This window comes from Melopsittacus undulatus, unplaced genomic scaffold, assembly GCF_012275295.1.
Source record: "Melopsittacus undulatus isolate bMelUnd1 unplaced genomic scaffold, bMelUnd1.mat.Z mat_scaffold_55_arrow_ctg1, whole genome shotgun sequence".
Taxonomy (NCBI): Eukaryota; Metazoa; Chordata; class Aves; order Psittaciformes; family Psittaculidae; genus Melopsittacus; species Melopsittacus undulatus.
In genome coordinates, this window is record NW_022994420.1 from 388,080 (window position 1) to 405,266 (window position 17,187).

The following is a 17,187-nucleotide window of genomic DNA, read 5'->3' on the forward strand; positions in this document are numbered from 1 at the left end:
AGCAAGAAGAGAACAGCAGCCCCTTCCTCAAAAACAAAATCAAAACATAAACTAGTTTCACCCACTGGAAAAGAAAGAAGAGGTTGGGATTATTCCAGGCTTCACTCCAAGATGAGAAGGGATGTTGCACTGCTCAGACAGCAGCCATTCTTCATCTCAGACCATGTGAATACCCACAACAACGGCTCTGGCTGATTGAAGGACATGGGGGTTTTGCTTGCATCACCAGGAAAGTGAGCAGTTTTCTCTACCTATCTGCAGTAGAACTCAAAAAGCTTGTTTAAACCTGCCAGCCTCGTGTCCAGGCTCACAGACGGCACTGGAAGGGAGACTCAGATGTGGTATACATCCAGGTTTTAGGAATGGATTGCTGTCCCCCCGATTAAACTTGGGCTCAATTTGGACTCCTTTCCACAGGAGACCATTTCATTCTGCAGGTCAGGATGTGAACTAACAGTGCACCAGTGGCCTTTCTTCACCCCCATGCGCTACATGGAAATGTGTCCTTACAGAGAATAACTGATACCTCTGAACACTGTGAGGACACTCATGAAGTGCCCTTGAGTCACAGCCCTTGCAGCAGAGCCCAGCCTGGGGTCGGCTCTTGCTGCTGCTCAGAAATGCTTTCTGCAACAAGCGCCCCCAGCATCACCAGAAACCTGATGTCTCCTCTCTTGGCACATGGAGCAGCTGACCTGGGATCTGCCAAGGGACCTCATTCAGAGAGGAGAAGGACGAGGAGCAGGAAGGGAGGTTCTCAGCCATCACTTACCATGGGCACAATGGTGAAAATATCACTGCAGAAAGGCGTGGAGTCTCCCTGCACCTCTGTCCCCTGGTTCTGGGAGGTGCAGACGGGAAGGGAAAGGTGTTCTCTGAGAGGGGAAACCACCCCGTGCTCCTTAGGAACATCAACCAGCTTGTCCTCTTCCTGCCTCTGCAGCCTGTGCCATGGGAGAGACAAACCAAGGAGATCATTGAAGAAGCAGCAGATTTGCAGAGCCTGTTGTGTCTGTGCACGAGCAGCAAAGCACTTGGTGAGGAAGAGCAGCAGCTCAGCACGGGGCTGACCCTGAGACACAGGCTCCCCCATGGATCCCATTATTCCCAGCACAGCAGCGAGTTTTACTCCTCACTGACAAGCTCATCAGAGGATTCTTAAAGCTGGCAGCCCTCAAGAAAAAGCCTCCTGCACTGGGAAGGGAGAAGCAACTGGGTTTCAGCTGCATGTTACCAGCAGCACACTTTTCCCCTTCCCTTTTGCACCCAACAGGGATGAGAAGACAGTATCTGCACTGCCTTGCACCAGAGGATCCTGGTACACTTCCAAAGCAAACCAATGGGTTTGGCATCCCACCACTTCAGTGACACAAACGGGTTTCTGTGCATGAAAACAGAGGTGCCAAGAGAGGAAGGGACTTTGCCCAGCATCACTCAGGAAAGAAGTCAGGACCAGCATCTCTGAATGCAAACCCTATGCTGAGCCTTGAACCACCTCATCTTTTCCCTCATTTTGGCCTCCTCTGCAGAGCTGCAGTGCAGTTAACCTCTGCCTTTATTGCTGGTTGCAGCAGAAATCATTCTAGTGGTTAGAGATCACAAGCGGGAGATGAGAAGGGAGCAGTGCTGCACAGTGGTTGCTCCTTACTGGGAGCCTGAAAAGTTGCACAAGGATTCCCCAAGTCACAGAAGCTTTTAAGTCTCATTTCCAGTTCATCCCCCCAGGCTGTCAGTGTTTCTCTGCTGCCTGAAATGGCAATTTCAAAGCTTCACCAGAGGCACCCTTGGAAGAACCTGCCCCATCTCTCACCACCAGGATGACACAGGTTGCTGAAGCCCAAAAGCACTTCCAAGTCCTGGCTGCCCTCCGTTCCCTGCACAGCCCTCCCCCTCCACATCTGCCCAGCCGAGGAGCAAGGCCAGAAACACCTCCTTGGGCCAGAAACCAGGACACTGGAAGGCAATTCCCCAGCCTACAGCAGGACGGCCTCCACCTTCTGGGCCAACCGAGCACTGTACCCTGCGTGTGGCTGGAAAAGGAGCCTGACACCTTATCAAAGAAGAAACTGCTTGAGTATCATAAGAGTTGTGCCACCTGCAGCTCTTCAGTGCTACTGCTCAGTGCAGTCCCAGGTACCGAGTGCTGACACCTTCCTCAGCCTCATGGACCCTCTGCAGTGCACGCAGCTCTGAACTCAATAGTTTGTGGCTCCCAAACGTGAATTTGCCCTCTGAGGCAAGCCAGTGATTGCAATCAACCTTCTCTCCCCAAAACATCATCCTCAGCTGTAGCACGGGTGGGACTGGAATGGCAAGGGTTAAGCTCCACACTGTGCATGGCTCTGTCTGCCCTAATCCCTTCAAAAGCCCCAAGAGCCCTCTGAGGCTGTGTGTTAGTTTTCCCCTGGGGCATCTATCTTGCTGGGAGGAATCTCTCAAACAAACCTCAGCTTCTGCCGCTCCTCCTCTTCCTCATCAACAAAACGCTTCCACTGGAAGTGGGCCGTGATGCCACTCTGATTGTGGATGACCAGGGAACTTTGCTTTGACAGCGTGAGGGAAGTCTTCTCAACTGTCAAGGAGCTCTTGTCAAGCCTGATGTTGGCATTTACAGCTGCTCCACAGAGGCTTTTGTGAACATCTTCACCTGGAACAAAGCAAAGGCAAAGTCTTGGCTCATCTCACTTGCTGATGGAAGTACAAGGAACGGGGCAATCTGCAGGCAACAGGAGAAAGAGCTGAAGTTTTGAGCTGCATCAGCAGTTCCCCAGGTCAGGACATTTATCGTATCCTGACAGCTGCACATGATATGGCATGAGGATGTCCTGGCACCACCTTAGGCACCTTATTTTGGGGGGTGTTCATGGAGATTTATCCCCAAGGTGACAGCATTTACAGTGAGACTTTGCAGATGTGCCCGGGTGCCCTTTGGGCTGCCATCCCACTCAGGTCATAGGGAATTCTACACCCAAGTCACTCAGTGACGCTGAGGAGCCCACCTCAGTCATGGCTTGCCCAGGCTCTCCTGCAGGCAGGAGATGCCCCCACTCTCGTGTCATCCTCATCTCCTGCTCCTCAAATATTGGCCATAGCTCTCATCTCAGAAACCAAGCGGGAGCATTTGAAATGAAATGGACAAGGGCAGAAAGAACAATGGCAAGTACAGAGCAGCTTCTGTGCTGAGCTCTGCACTCAACAGGGTGCTATGGGGCCCTCGGATCCATCTGCCAACTCCTTCTTTTGCTCCTTGCTGCTGTCACAGCCAAGTGCCTCACCACTGCCAGCACATTCTCCTTTGTCAAATGTGCTGCTGTTACCACTTCACCACTGGATAAGTGAGTCCCTTCACTAGAGTAAGTGTCCGCTGGAAAGCTGGAGACTTCCAGCATCGGAGCAACACGCACAGCAGCACAGCCATCCCCAAGGGTTTCTCCAAGGTGCTGTTCACCACCTACCTTCAGACATCATTACACCCTCACATTACTGACTCCAGCCCTAGCAGCAGCTTCTCCCTAAACCTCACCATTAAATAACTGCTGCTCACTAGGGGGGTTCTACAGAATCATTCCCAGGCTACAGCAAAGCTCAGAGCACCCTAATGGCTACTGCTGCCACACTAACTGCTCCTCACAGTCACAAGATGCATGGCCCAGCTCTCGGCAGAGCACCCACTGTACCCGTGCATCACATCACAAGAAGAGGGTCTCTACCTCAAAGGCCTTGCCAGGAACTGTAACACAACACATCGGGATGAAAAGCAATGACCAGTCAGCAGAGCTCTATGGGACAAGTTGCAGGCTCTTCAGACAGCTCTCTCGCACGTTAAAAGCCATCTCCTTTTCAATCAGGCTCCTTGCTACGCCTTCTTCCCCAATGGAGCACCCAGAATATTCCCCATCGCCCCCTGTGCACTGTGCTTAGGAAGATCTGCTGCCTTGTTACAGGCTGAAATATTCCAGCACAGCAATATCTGGCAGCCAGCATGGAAGCTTTGCTCTACCCAGCGTGAAGGAGTCTTGCAGAAGGGATTCAACAGGACAATGAAGCCATCAGACGATGATGGCAGACACTGCTCTCTTTGGAAGGACACACCGAGGGTGCACCAAGCACTTACCTGTGTCATAGTGAACAATCATGGGACTTGTATAAACACCCGTCTTTGGTGGGTGAAATTCCACCGTGACTTGCATCGCTTCTCCAACGCCAAGAGTCCCAATGGAGGGATCCACAGAGAAAGGGCTGCAACACAAAGAGAGAGATCTGGGTCCTCCGTTAAATTTGCAGTCTAGTTCACTTCAGCTCTCTTGTGCAAGCAAGGAGCAAGCAAACCACAGGCGGTACAAGAAAACCAGAGCATCCAGAATCAGAAACAGAGCGGGTGACTCTCCCTGCTGAAGAATCCCATGCAGAAGAACCCTGCAGAGGATCCTGTGGTATAACATGACCTCAGCCCCCCATCCTCTGCACACAGTTCTCAGCTCTTCACCTCTGCCATCCAGTTACAATTCTACGGTTTTTGTGTAGCTCACTTAAACTTTTGTAATGCTTCCCATTTCTTTATTGCAAATCAGGACCGAAATAGTTCATTGCTGAAGTTCGGGAACTCTTAAAACCCTTGTCAAGGAGCTCTCAACACATGCTCTGTCATCCAATAGAGTAGTTGGCAAGTGCATTGCAAATAGATGCTAGACTTCACTGGGTACTTATTGTGGTGGTGACAACTAGGCATGGAAATCCCGGAAGGAAACTGTACAGTGATTTACAAGTTCCTGCCCATGGAGCTCCACAGGGAAAAGCAGCAGCCTGCTTAAAGAGCACCCTAGAAGCCTGCTTAAACAGCCTTGCCAGCCTTTGGCAGAAGCTCCTCTCAGACCCTCGTGTTTCACAGGAGACAAGTTGAAAGTCTTCTGAATCCCGTTTCCTGGAGAAGAAACTGAAGCAGCTCAGGTGTACCAACTGAGACGCAGCAGGTCTTTGGTGCGTTCTTAACCTCAGCTCCTGCGCTGAGACCTCTGGGACCAAGCAACTCTCAACTCCCAGCCAACTGAACCGCCTGCCTTGCGGATGCAGTGTCACAAACACATTCCCCTCTCCGGTGCAGCAAACTGGAAAACCAGTGACTGGCTTCTGAGACCAACAGGAACAGGACAGGCTGTCTGCAACACAGTTCACCTCAGGCATTTGATGACGGGACCACCAGACTACCGTGACCTTGTGGCCTCCAGAGACCGGGTGTACTTGCTTCCTAGTGGTATGGAACCATTTCAGAAGGTTATTTGTGACCACAAGGGTGCAAACCAGCTACTCAGCTACTTGAGCCCTCTCCAGGAAATGTGGGAGAGAGACAGCTCCAGGAGAAAAGGCCCCCAACCCTTTGCAAATGCACCAGGCACTTGGAGCATCTTTCACCTGCTCCCTCCTTAGCTTTCTGGTAGTCCACTTCTGAAGCCACCACCTGCTCCTCTCCACTTCAGAGCTCATTCTGCTTAGGCATATTTGGTCCCAGGCACCAGACCAAGCCCACGGGAAAACAAAGGCCCTAGACCACACACTCTTATTGCCAGGGCCTCCATAGCAATTGCTTTCATCTATGATCTCTGCTTGCTAATATAGACACAGCTGCTGATCAACTCTTCAGTGCCTCTCTCCAGCTCATTGCTTGCCCATTTCTTGATGCTGCCTTTGGGCTCCATGACCTGAGCCCCTTGAGCTGTCCTCTGCCACACAGCACCTTCTGCAGCACTCCAGCTGCCTTCCTACCTTGGCTCTTCCAATCCAACAGCATCAGATATGCAAGATGCTGCCTTGGAGACATCACTGCACTGTAAAACTTGCTTGCAGAGCTTTCTCAAAACACCGTAAGCAATGGCAAACCCCACGTGTCCTGCCCATGTCCAGCACCTCAGATGCTCTGCCTCCTTTTTCTCACTGTTTACAACTCCATGAGCACACAACAGCGTTTTGCACAAGAGATGAGCTCCTTTACCTCAGAGTGGTGATGCTGTAGCAAGCCTCCCGCTTCCCCACGTTGCGCACCAGCAGAGTCTTCTGGGTGCTGAACCTGACTGGACACTCGGAGAAGTTCAGCTGCTCAGGGAAGTCCAGGCTGGCTCGGGCACCTATGGCTCGGATAGGCACAAAGAACTTCTCCCTCTCTGTGATGATGATAAGCTCCTCAAAATAATCCTGCAGGGAAAGAAACAAGCTCAGCACAGTGCCTTTAGCACCATGCCTGTGCCAGAAGAACTGCTGCTGGTTTCTGTGACTCTCACAGTAGCATTCAATAATGTACTCGCACTTTTTACCTTCATGGCCTTTCATTACAGATTATTTCACAAGCAGGGGCAGCCAGGGACCATGGGGCAGATCCTCTGTAGTTTTCTAGAGGCATGCTGCTTGAGGATAGGACAGACTATTCAACTACATTTAAGCAGCAAACACAAGATGAGTAAAAGGCCATGCACAGGCAGCAGACTCTCAGCCCTCAAGCCAACAGACATTCCATTAAATATTCCACCACTGAAGGACAAAAGAGCCTGAAACAGGCAAGAGCCTCCAGCCTATGGGAGCACAACCTTCAGCACCAGCAAAGAGTCTCCCCCAGGTCTAGATCCAGTGCAACCCCACTGAACCCAGGACACTTCTTCAAAACCCACACCAGATGCCTGCTTTGGAATCCAGCCCTGCAGGTTCACCTCCCCTCAAGGCATCATCTCTCAGGACCTCCACTCTCACCTTGTTCTCATCAGGTCGGAAAAGGATGCGGTAGGTTGAAGACGTGCCCGGGGCTACCTTATAGTCCTCATCACTCGGGCTGATCAACTCAAAGTAAGGAGAGTTCCCCAGGATGACGTTCAGCAGACGAGGAACCTGCACGAAAGACACACAACTATGATTTTGTCACTTGGGGAAACTTGAGAAGGGACCAGGACAGGCCACGTGACAGCCTCCTTACCACCTTCCCAAAACACTTTTAGCTCTGAAGGTACACGCACGGAACACACAAGGCTGGACTTGAATCCCCTTTAACTGCTCCTGCTAAGCTAGCCTCTTTCCACTGCTCTTCCCTGTGCTTTGACAGGCACTTGCACACAGGTGGCTGAACAGGCTGAGAGAGGAAAACATGGCCTGCCAGAAACCAAGACTGACCAAAGAGCCACCAGGACACGGTGCACACTCGAGGTAAAGCATGACAGCAGGCAAGAACTGCACAGCCCTCGACAATCCCATCAGTCCAGGGCTTTCAAGGGGAAGCATGCTGGCTCTAAGAGCTCCTTTGGGTAGATACCACCAGTGCACGGCCAAAACCAGAATCCCCAGCATGGGAACATTTCCCCCATCTTGCAGAATAACGCTGGTGAGACATTTTATTCTGCATGCGCTGCACTGCAGCAGGGAACTTGCTCTGCTGCACACCATGTGAATTCCACTGCTCTCCTCTTCCAGCCCAGTGCTCAACCTCCACAGCCCAGCACTTACCCTGTCTTTGTTCCTCAGAGCTAGCGACGCTATGTAGAACTGGTGGGGAATGTAGTTCTCAAACACCACCTCGGATGGGAAAGGCTGGAACGACCTCTGGTCCCGCTCAACGGCTGAGAACTGCAGATGCAAGACAGAGCAGAGAGAGCTTCAGCTGCTGGGAGAAAGATTAACGAAGGAAGATGCCACACTCATCTCCAGTAAATACAGTCTCTTGGTGACTACATCTGCCCAGCTCACGCTAGGAGATGGCAGCTCACCCACCTCTGCTCTCAGCTCAGCAAAGGGTTCTGGACCATGCTGAGCAGCCTCAAGCTAAGAAGCTCTTTTGGAGGCTCTTTCTTCAGGTTGCCTTCTCCAAAAGGCAAAGCAGCGCTCACCTCCAGCAGAGCCCTCTGCTAAGCTGCTCGCTCAACTCCAGACACTTGCTGGAACAGCCACCAGCACTCGGGGAGCAAGCAAAACCCAGCAGTTTCCATGAGCCTCCACAGGAAACAAGTTGCGGGTGAACTTCCCTCTGGGACAGCGACACTGAGTCCCACACATCCCACATATCTTTTTTTGATGGAGAGCCAAGAAACCAGGCGGAAGACACCAGTACCAGGGAGGAAAGGCCAACAAGAAAGTAACAGGGCAGTTGGGAAACAGATAAATGAGGTGAATGCTGGATGGGGATGAAATTCAGCTCTTTCCCCAGCATTACTGGGCAACCTGAGCTAGGCTGCAATTCGTATCCCCTTTCCCCAGGAGCTTTAAAGTTGCTGCTTCACTGTATTCTATCACTGCTGGTTTATTTAACAGCACTGCAGAAGCAGCTCTGAAAAGTACACACAAAGAACAAATGCTGACCCAGCAGAGGCATTACTTGGAGATAATTCCTCCCTGCTTGGTCTCCCCTCTCCCAGCTGCACTGCTGCCACTCGAGACACACACGCAGGTCTCCCGCTGCCCCACAAAAGCCACGGTCAGGCTGAGGCCAGAAGCTGTAGCACTGCCAGTTATTTGGGCGCCTGTCTTACGTGTTCCCACCTCGTGTGCTGTCTGGGGCAACCCCTGAACTGATGTGCTACAGCTCACTTGCTGGCAACACTCTGCTCAACAGCCTACCTCAGTCGTCCACCCACCTGGACTGGCTGTTACACTGAGCAGTCCTGCAAGAAAAGCAGCTTTAAACATCCATCTAAGAGAGCACTGATCCAGGGAAAGCGCATCCACTCTCCTCTGCCCAGGGCGATTCCCCGGCTATCCAGCAGCCTGAAAACTCAAACACCCTGGAAGGCTCCCACGCCTTCTTCCAACCCATTCATGCATTGACGCAATTGGGTTTCTTACAGCTTAAGTAATTGCCACAGGCCCTCAGCCTTCAAAGGCCACTACTGCCACCACTGAGGGAGTCCTGTGACCCCAAGCACGTGGCAGTTGACTACACCAAAGCCAGAGGTGGCTCTTTGAACAGCAGGATGAGAAATAGCAGCTCCTGCCCTTGTGTCCTGCCCCAGCCCTACCCCCAGTAGCGTGCTTTAGCGATGGTAGCTCAACTCCAGCAAAACCCACCAACTGCAGCACAGGTTCCATTGCTTCCTGCAGATCAGGACTTCAATGGCTCACTGCAAACACACGTTTTGCCTTTCCCCCAGCAGAAAGAACTCCACTACCACCAGTCGGAAATGACAACAGGACCTAATCACCAAGCTGCTTGGGTGAGCTGGAGGCAAGTCAGCCACAAGCACGTGCCCTCTTCAAATAGCACGTCAAACAGCAAGGAAAAGGCCAGGGAAACGCTACCTTTTGATGGGAGACTTCACCCATGTCCCGAAGCTGGGCAGTCCGGGGCCGCCTCATCTCCCGAGGCCTCGCCAGCCTTTGCTTGCTGCTGAGAGACTCTTCTGCCTCTCTGACCAGCTTGGGATTACGAGATGCTACCACTCTGCTCTGGAATCCATCCGCCCTTCTGGAGGACCTCATGGGCCGGGGGGTCTTGCCACTGGCCATGTCGCAGAGCTCACCTGGAAGAAGCAACAATTGGACAATCCACAACCCCAGAACCTTAAAACCCCACACCCATGGAAGCCTGGAACCCACAACCTTAGGGAAGGGCCCTTAAAACTCACCCACTCCCAACCCCCTGCCATGGCCACAGACACCTTCCATTAGAGCAGCTTGCTCCAAGGCCCATCCGACCTGGCCTTGAACACTGCCAGGGATGGGGCAGCCACAGCTTCTCTGGGCAATCTGTGCCAGGGCCTCGCCATTCCTGGCACACCCAAAGGACACAGCCGTGTCTCCAGCCTCCGGCATCCTTCCTAAGCGCAGAACGCAGGGATGGCCTCCCCACCCTCACTCATCATTAGACCACATTTAGGCTCCATTCATAGACGTAAAACCCCACAACAGACAGCCCCTGAGCCAAAACAGCCTTTTGCTCAGGGTGCAGTCCCACCAGCCACGGAGACACACCAGGGGCTGCTGGCACTTCTCACCCTTTCTGCAAGGAGCCTGCTGATGTTTCTAACTAACTCAGCACAGAGCTCAAGACTCTGATTAAGAACCAGAGTTTCTCAAGGCTACTTTGCCTGCTTGAAGTTACAAAGATTAGCTGGCAAAAACGGCTCCTTCCAGCCAGGAAACCACCCCACTGCCCAAGAGCACTTCTCCATGCAGAAGGATGCCCTCATTGTCACTTGGTAACACCCAAACTCGAGGCTCCCTACAGGCATTCCAGGCTGCCACAGCAGGAAAGAAGCAGGAAACCATCAAAGGCACAGGAGCAATTACCACAAATCTAAAGAAAATCCAGGAGGATATTCCCTCCTGCTTCCCTGTGTTCCACAGCACCTCTGTTGTGTGCACTTGCTCTACACAGCAAGACAGCATCTAGGCAAAGATGGCCATTCCCTGCCCCTCGACTCTCCCCCACACCCTGCACGCAAGGCAATCACTTCATGCCTTTACGCCCAAGACAGCTACAGCACGGCACAAACGGTGTTTGTGGTGCTGGGCCCTTGGCAGCTTCAGGAAACAAGGCTACCGGTTCCTTTTGTTCTTGCAACAAACACCAGAGCTCTGCACTGCCTCTGCTCAGGAGGACCTGCTGCAGCAAGAGCTGGCCTTTAAAGCTGGAAAGAACTGCTTGTCAGGGGAGAAACCTCATGGGGATGATCCAACATTCATCTGATTTCAGGGTTTATTACCGGCTCTTAACTGCCTTATTCGTCCCAATTCTCCAAACTGTGATTTCACTTCACTTGAAACGAATCCTGTCGTCACCCCCACAACGCTTATTTCCAGAGGGCTTCCAACCTGCACAGCCCGGCCAGCCCAGCAGCTTCCCCTGAGCCCTGGAGCAAGGCTCTTCCACAGCCCCAGAGCCCGCAGGGACCAGCCTCCCAGAGGAGCAGGAAAGGAGCACAACGGAGCAATCGGGCACATCTCCCTGCAGGGGCAGGACAAACCAGCAAGCAGGACACAGCACCCCTCCAGCCCACCACCCCGGGGCTCCCTGCTCCCCACCTCACACACACAAGGCTCCCTTTGCTGCAGGACCTACAGCCTAGCTCCAAGTCTCTACCATCGCTGCAAGCCGCACGGCAGTTCCACAGCCCCTTTAAGCCCTTCTACCTGCCCAGCCCTGCTCTTAGCCAAGGGGTGTTTAAATCCTGCGGCTATCACACAACTGCCCCATCCCTGCTGCCAACGGAGCTGCCTCCTCCCTGCCCAGGGCCAGACGCTACCTCAGCACGGGTGATTCACGCTTCTCCTGGAGGATTCCTCCCCGCAGGGCCTTGGCTCCCCAATGCCCTCGCGCTGCTCGGCACCTGTGGGCAGCTGGAGGGACAGGAGCCGCCTCGGTGGGGATGCTGCCCACCAGCACAGCAGGGAACTGCTTCTGGGCTGCCAACAGCCAGGGGAACCTGGGCACCAAAGGACAGGGCTGGCACCTGGGCTGCCCAGCCCCTCTCCTCAACGCTCTGGCTTTGCCAGCTAGGGCAGGGTTTCACCAGCGCCTCCACGAAGCAGAGCTCAGAGCCTGACAGTAGCTCAAGCCTGCTCCTGCCTCAGTGCATTGAGCAGCAGCAGCTCCCTCTATGTCACAATAGGAGAGGTCCACACCCCCCGGAAAGAACGTGCTCACCCTCCCGCACCACTTCCACACCAAGGCCACCACCACTTGTGGCTCTGGGATTTCTCCAGCTCCAGGCTGGAGTGGAGACCCTGCTGCTTCCTGCCTTGAGCTCTCTCGCTATCACTGTCGGCCGCCTTGTCTCTCCTCTGCTGGCTTCCACGGCCACTGCAGGGCCTTGCTAAAGTTACAGCCTTGCAGATCCCTGCAGCCCCCCTACGCCTTCAATGTCTGCCCCGCACTGAAGGGCTGCAGCACCATTAAAGTGCACCTTACAGCACCAGTTGTTCACGCTCCGTGAGCGGCAGATAAATTGGTTTATACACTGCACATGAGCCAATCATTTCCCTGCTGCAGGAGTAAAGAAAAAAGCTTCCACACTGACTACAAAGCAACCATTTAATTCCTATTTTGCTGGCCCAGGAGGAGCCCACTCACAACAGGGCCATGGCCAGGCTGCCTTTGGGGTGACCCCTCTTGCTGTCCCTGCTGAGCACCCATCCATCACTTTGTACCCAATCAGCCTGCGCACACGGGCACACGCACCAGCCAAGGCCACCCAGCTTCCTGGGGCATCTCAGCTGCCAGGAGCCTCACACGTTTTCAGCACAGCCTTTGCCAGAAACAAAAGCTTCCCATGAGACTCTCGGCTACAGGCAAAGCAAATCCTCACGTCTGCTTGGTGGGGATTGTGGAGTCCTCACTTTGAAACCAACACTCAGCATCTGGGGGTTTACAAACCAGCCAGGGAGGAGATGAGCCCCGAGTGCTAACTGGCTCTCCAGGCAGCCAGCCTGTGGAAACACTCCAAAACATGTCCCGCATCATGTTCAGCCACGAATCCAGGTGAAAACTGGAGAGCTCAAGCAAAGGCTTCTCTCCTCCTTTCCTAAATCCAGACAGCATTTCAAATACCCCCAGTTTGGAGACCCTGACGTCAGCTGTGCAGTCAAATCTGAACTGAGGAATTTTCCCTCCATCACTTTTTAAAACAAAACAGAAGTAACTTGGGCCCAACAAGTGTAATGCCTCCTCGCTCTTCTTCTCCCTTCACACTGTGAAACCATTTAACCCAGCAGCTGCCTTGCTGCAAATTTCAGAACATTCAAGAAGTTACTCACAGTTCAGGGGCAATCTCTGACACGAGCAGGGCAGCAACCGAGGCTGTGACTGCCAGGAGACAGGGCACAGAAAGATGGGCGCATTCTGGATGGAGGTTCGGGCCCAATTCAGCAAGGTACTGGCACCACGTCTCAGGTTAAACAGGAAAGGGGACAGATGTCAGGGGCACTGATAACTGTGCAGCAGCTACAGAATGGTTCAACAGTCATTCCTGGGGCTGACACTGCCTTAATCCTAACTGCCTTGGCCTCATGTCTCCACTGGCAGCTAAAAACCATCAAAGTCACCACGATACTGAGGACAGAAACATCCTACAGTACCCCCACACTGCAGGACCAGGGCTTAGTCAAAGTCACGCAGCCAGAGCAGGGCTCAGTCTCTCTTCCCTCACACCCAGCTCTTCTCTCCCTCCTGCCGGGGCCTTCTCCATGCCACCCAGCACCAAGACACACCACAGCCTAGGGAGTACAGGCTCCTCCTCTCCTCCCCCAAGATACAGAGCTTCCTTCAGAGCCTGAGCACATGGCAGCTCTTTACTTCCTGGCATCACACACATTTCAAACCATGCTTACACCCGAGCACCCACAGCCCAGCAGGATCCTCCCATGGTCAGCTCCAAGGACCACACCAGCTGCCACAAGTGCTCCTTCCCTCCACCTTCTCCTGAGCAAGACAAACAACAGCCCTCACGTGCTTTACCTGCTCCACCACAGCTTGGTTGGCATCTGCAGCTTCAGACATAGTGTGGCAGCTCCATTTGCAGCAGGACTGGGCTCCTGGGCTCCTGCCTTTGCAGCAAGCTGGTCATCCACAGCAGGGCTAATACTTCTCCTGTGGGGCAGCTTCAAACACCGGCACGTGGGTCTGTGATTTGAAGCAAGGGAGAGAAAGATCAGACCAGGAGACACAGGGAGGGGACAAGCCCAGCCCGTGACCTGCCTTTCAACCTGAGCCCACAGGAGCACCGGCCACAACCCCAGCACCTACGAAGCCCCACAGGCTCTTCAGAAGCTGTGAAAGGAGCAGCTTGGGTTATTTATCACTTGGGAAGCACTGGAGGGACAGGCCCATCTCTTGCTGCTGACAGGCAGCTGGGGCAGCTCCCTGCAGCACGCACGCTGTGCTCAGAGGTGCTGGGCAGGCTGCAGGCACAAGCCCTGCTGTGCAACGAGCTTCCAAACTGAAGCAGGCACCAAGAAATAAAAGCAAAGATGAATGTGGCTTTACCTGCCCCGGGCAGGTGCCTTCACAGGCCCATTACAACCATGTCACAGCCACAACTGTCTGAACTCAAGCAAAAACCCCAAAGCAATCGTTGCTCTGCTCAAGAATGGACCACTGGATTGTCTTTTGCTTAGTCAACTATTTGACTGCATTTGTACCTGAAGTCTTTGGCCAAAAACACTGTGAGTTTTGTCAAACAACAGCTGTGCAGAGGGTCTTCTGGGCTGGAACCCAAGCCAGGGCTTTGATTTTTAAACAGGGCAGCCAGTGCATCCCTTACGAGAGCCTCTGCTCTCTGCCATGCAGGTTCTGTCAGACTCTACAGCTCTGATGGGATCGAGACCTCTGTGCTGACTGCCAGCACATCCCCTCTGGGCACTGGGAGCAGAGGGGCAGATCTTCATTTTACACAGAATCCCAAGGGTTGGAAGGGACCTCAAAAGATCATCTAGTCCAACCCCCCTGCAAGAGCAGGGTAACCTAGAGTACATCACACAGGAACTTGTCCAGGCGGGCCTTGAATATCTCCAGTGGAGGAGACTCCACAACCCCCCTGGGCAACCTCTTCCAGTGCTCTGTCACTCTCACAGTAAAGGAGTTCTTCCTGACGTTCACATGGAACCTTCTATGCTCCAGTTTACACCCATTGCCCCTTGTCCTATCCCTGGATATCACTGAAAAAAACCATCATTCTGACACCCACCTTTACATATCTGTAAACATTGATCCTCACGAGCAGCTGTATTCTCTTCCCTTGTTATTTCCCTTATTATTATTATTGGTGGTAGCAGCAGTGGTTTGTGTTATACCTTAGTTACTGGACTTACCTCAGCCCCTGGGAGTTACACTCTTTCCATTCTCCTTCCCATCCCTCCGGGATCAGGGGGAAGTTGATTGGCAAGTACATGTTCCATACAGGCCTCGGGCCAGTGAGCACGTTAGAAAAGATGAACCATCTGATCAAACAACAAATTAGGAAAATATGTCAGGAAATGAAATTCTATTGGTACCAAGGTGACCACTGCTCTATTAAGAATTCAAACTAAACCTCGGTCAAAAGAAGAGGTTAGCCCATTTGAAATTTTATATGGAAGACCATAACAGTCCCAGTTTAAAGCAGGAAGTCTTCAGGAAGTGGCAGAAAGGCTATCTCTGACAATTTTTGATCAATCTGGGAAAAGAATTGGAGGAGATAAATAAGAGAGTAGCAGGGACAAGAGCAAGAGGTTTGGATTATCCCATTCACCCTTTCAGATCTGGAGACTGGGTTTATGTTAAGAATTTTTCAGGAGATCCTCTACAGGAGAAGTGGAGCGGAACGTACCAGATATTACTGACCACCTTTACAGCAGGGAAGATAAAGGAACAACCTGCTCGGATACAGTATTCAAGAATAAAGAAAGCACCAGAACCAGAGATGTGGCAGATGGAACCTTCAGGACCCTTACGTATGAACTTGCATCGGTCGTAATTTGGACTCGTATGATAACTGGTGCACAAGCTTGGGACCAGAATTTATACCTGAAATTATGCAAAATGGTACTGAAGTTTTTAATCGTAGTGGCTGTTGGGTGTGTGCACAGTTGCCTAAATCAGGAGAAAGCCTGGAACTCCCATGAACTGGAGTTCCAATTCCTAACACTGGTTTCATGGACAAATCTGTGGGTGAACACTAGCAATTTGTATTCAAACGAAAGGTTAACATTTGGAATAGTTAATCCTAATCCAGGTAATAAATATCACACCTGTGCAAAAAGATGTATTACACCAGGAACCAGGGCAGGAGATCATGCTTGTTCAAATGCCACAGATGTGGGTCACCATTCAAATTGCAACCACACTATTAATATAGATGGTAATCTGGTTCAGTGGTGGCCATTCCTAAACGGAAAGGATGGTATTGGTTATGTGGAGAAAATGCTTATGAGACTCTACCCCCCCAGCTGGAAGGGGGCAGGCACCTTAGGTGCTGTAATACCCAATTTTACTATTACCGACAGGTATCCTTCCAGGACCTGGATTAGAACTTCTGCCAGAAGTGATGAAGATTGTTGGAAGAAGTAAATACCCTCAGAGACCACCACATTTTTGTACGCATGCAGGGAACGTTCTGGAAAACAACATAATCCACACGTAGCCTCATGACTATGTATGTATGCCCAGCGACTACATAAGGATGGCCTGTGGAGCAACAGGGGGACCCAACGGCAGGAGGAGCTCTCCCCCGTGTCTCCCAGCACCGCAATGAAGAATACCTGCTTGTCAGCTTGAAAACTTTGTTGGCAAGTTTGTGCCTGGAGTTTTCTCCCAATCACTGCACTGGTTCAGCTCTAACAGTTCTTTTCCTCCTTCTTAACAGACAACCTCAAATGAGTTCAGATTGTTTTATAAAGAATGCACAAAAGCTTCGATTATTTCTTCATTGACTTAGGTTTTGTGGTTTGGTTTTGTTGGGGTTTCTTTGTTTTCGTTTCTTTTTTCCAATTCTTGTCCAGTATTATCCTAAAGTTGTATGAAACCTTCATGGAGATTCTACTGCCCTGATAGCAGAGTATCCCAGACACACTGGGGAACCCCAAATGTGGTTTTACACAGGGTTCTCACACCATACAAACAGTCACGTACCACACACTTGAACCAAGCACTAGCACCCTCACTACCAATTACTAGTCCTAGTCCAACTCTGCCAGGTGCTCATGCTACTTCTGCTGCAGTCCTGCTCCTGCCTATTGATGCAGATGTGCCTGGACCAGTCCTGCAAGAGACACTGACTAATGGTGTGCGGGACAGTGGGAGGGTTTCAAAGACATGCTGGAGGGGCTGGATTCTGCCATTATTTCTGCTGGGCTGCAATACCCCTTCTCCTTCACAGGCAGCTCTAAGATACCCTAAAGAAAAGCCCTAGATCCAGGGCTGGGCTGAAGCTTCCAGCAAAAATCCACCACCTCATCACATTACAGGGCACACAGAAATATACAGACACACATATACAAATAAAAGATATGTGGCACTGCAGCCACTCCAACCCCTACAACAGGCACCACAACTGCTACCTCAGCAAGAGGTGGCACAGCTATTTCAATGTCAGCAACAGGCACTGAGGCTACTCCAACCCCTGTGACAGGCTCTGCCCAAAGGTGACTGAGGAGCTGTTGGTAGAGCTGTCTTGGAGACAGAGGAAATGCAGCAGCTCTGCCTTGCCTGGTCTCTCACAGGATCCTTCTGTGCTGGGGCTGCTGAAG

At 52.1% G+C, this 17,187-nt stretch overlaps 1 protein-coding gene across 1 annotated transcript; it reads right to left on the reverse strand.

Moving 5' to 3' along the window:
- Window positions 1-889: 889 nt before the first annotated feature.
- On the reverse strand, window positions 890-13,436 carry LOC117438677 (hydrocephalus-inducing protein homolog; the record flags this gene model as incomplete). Its single annotated transcript, XM_034074119.1, has 8 exons — window positions 13,421-13,436; window positions 9,265-9,485; window positions 7,480-7,599; window positions 6,736-6,870; window positions 5,987-6,186; window positions 4,115-4,239; window positions 2,446-2,647; window positions 890-944 (listed from the first exon to the last, which is right to left on the reverse strand). Coding segments are annotated over exons 2-8 (1,044 nt in total), but the record flags the coding sequence as incomplete, so codon positions are not given.
- Window positions 13,437-17,187: the final 3,751 nt, after the last annotated feature.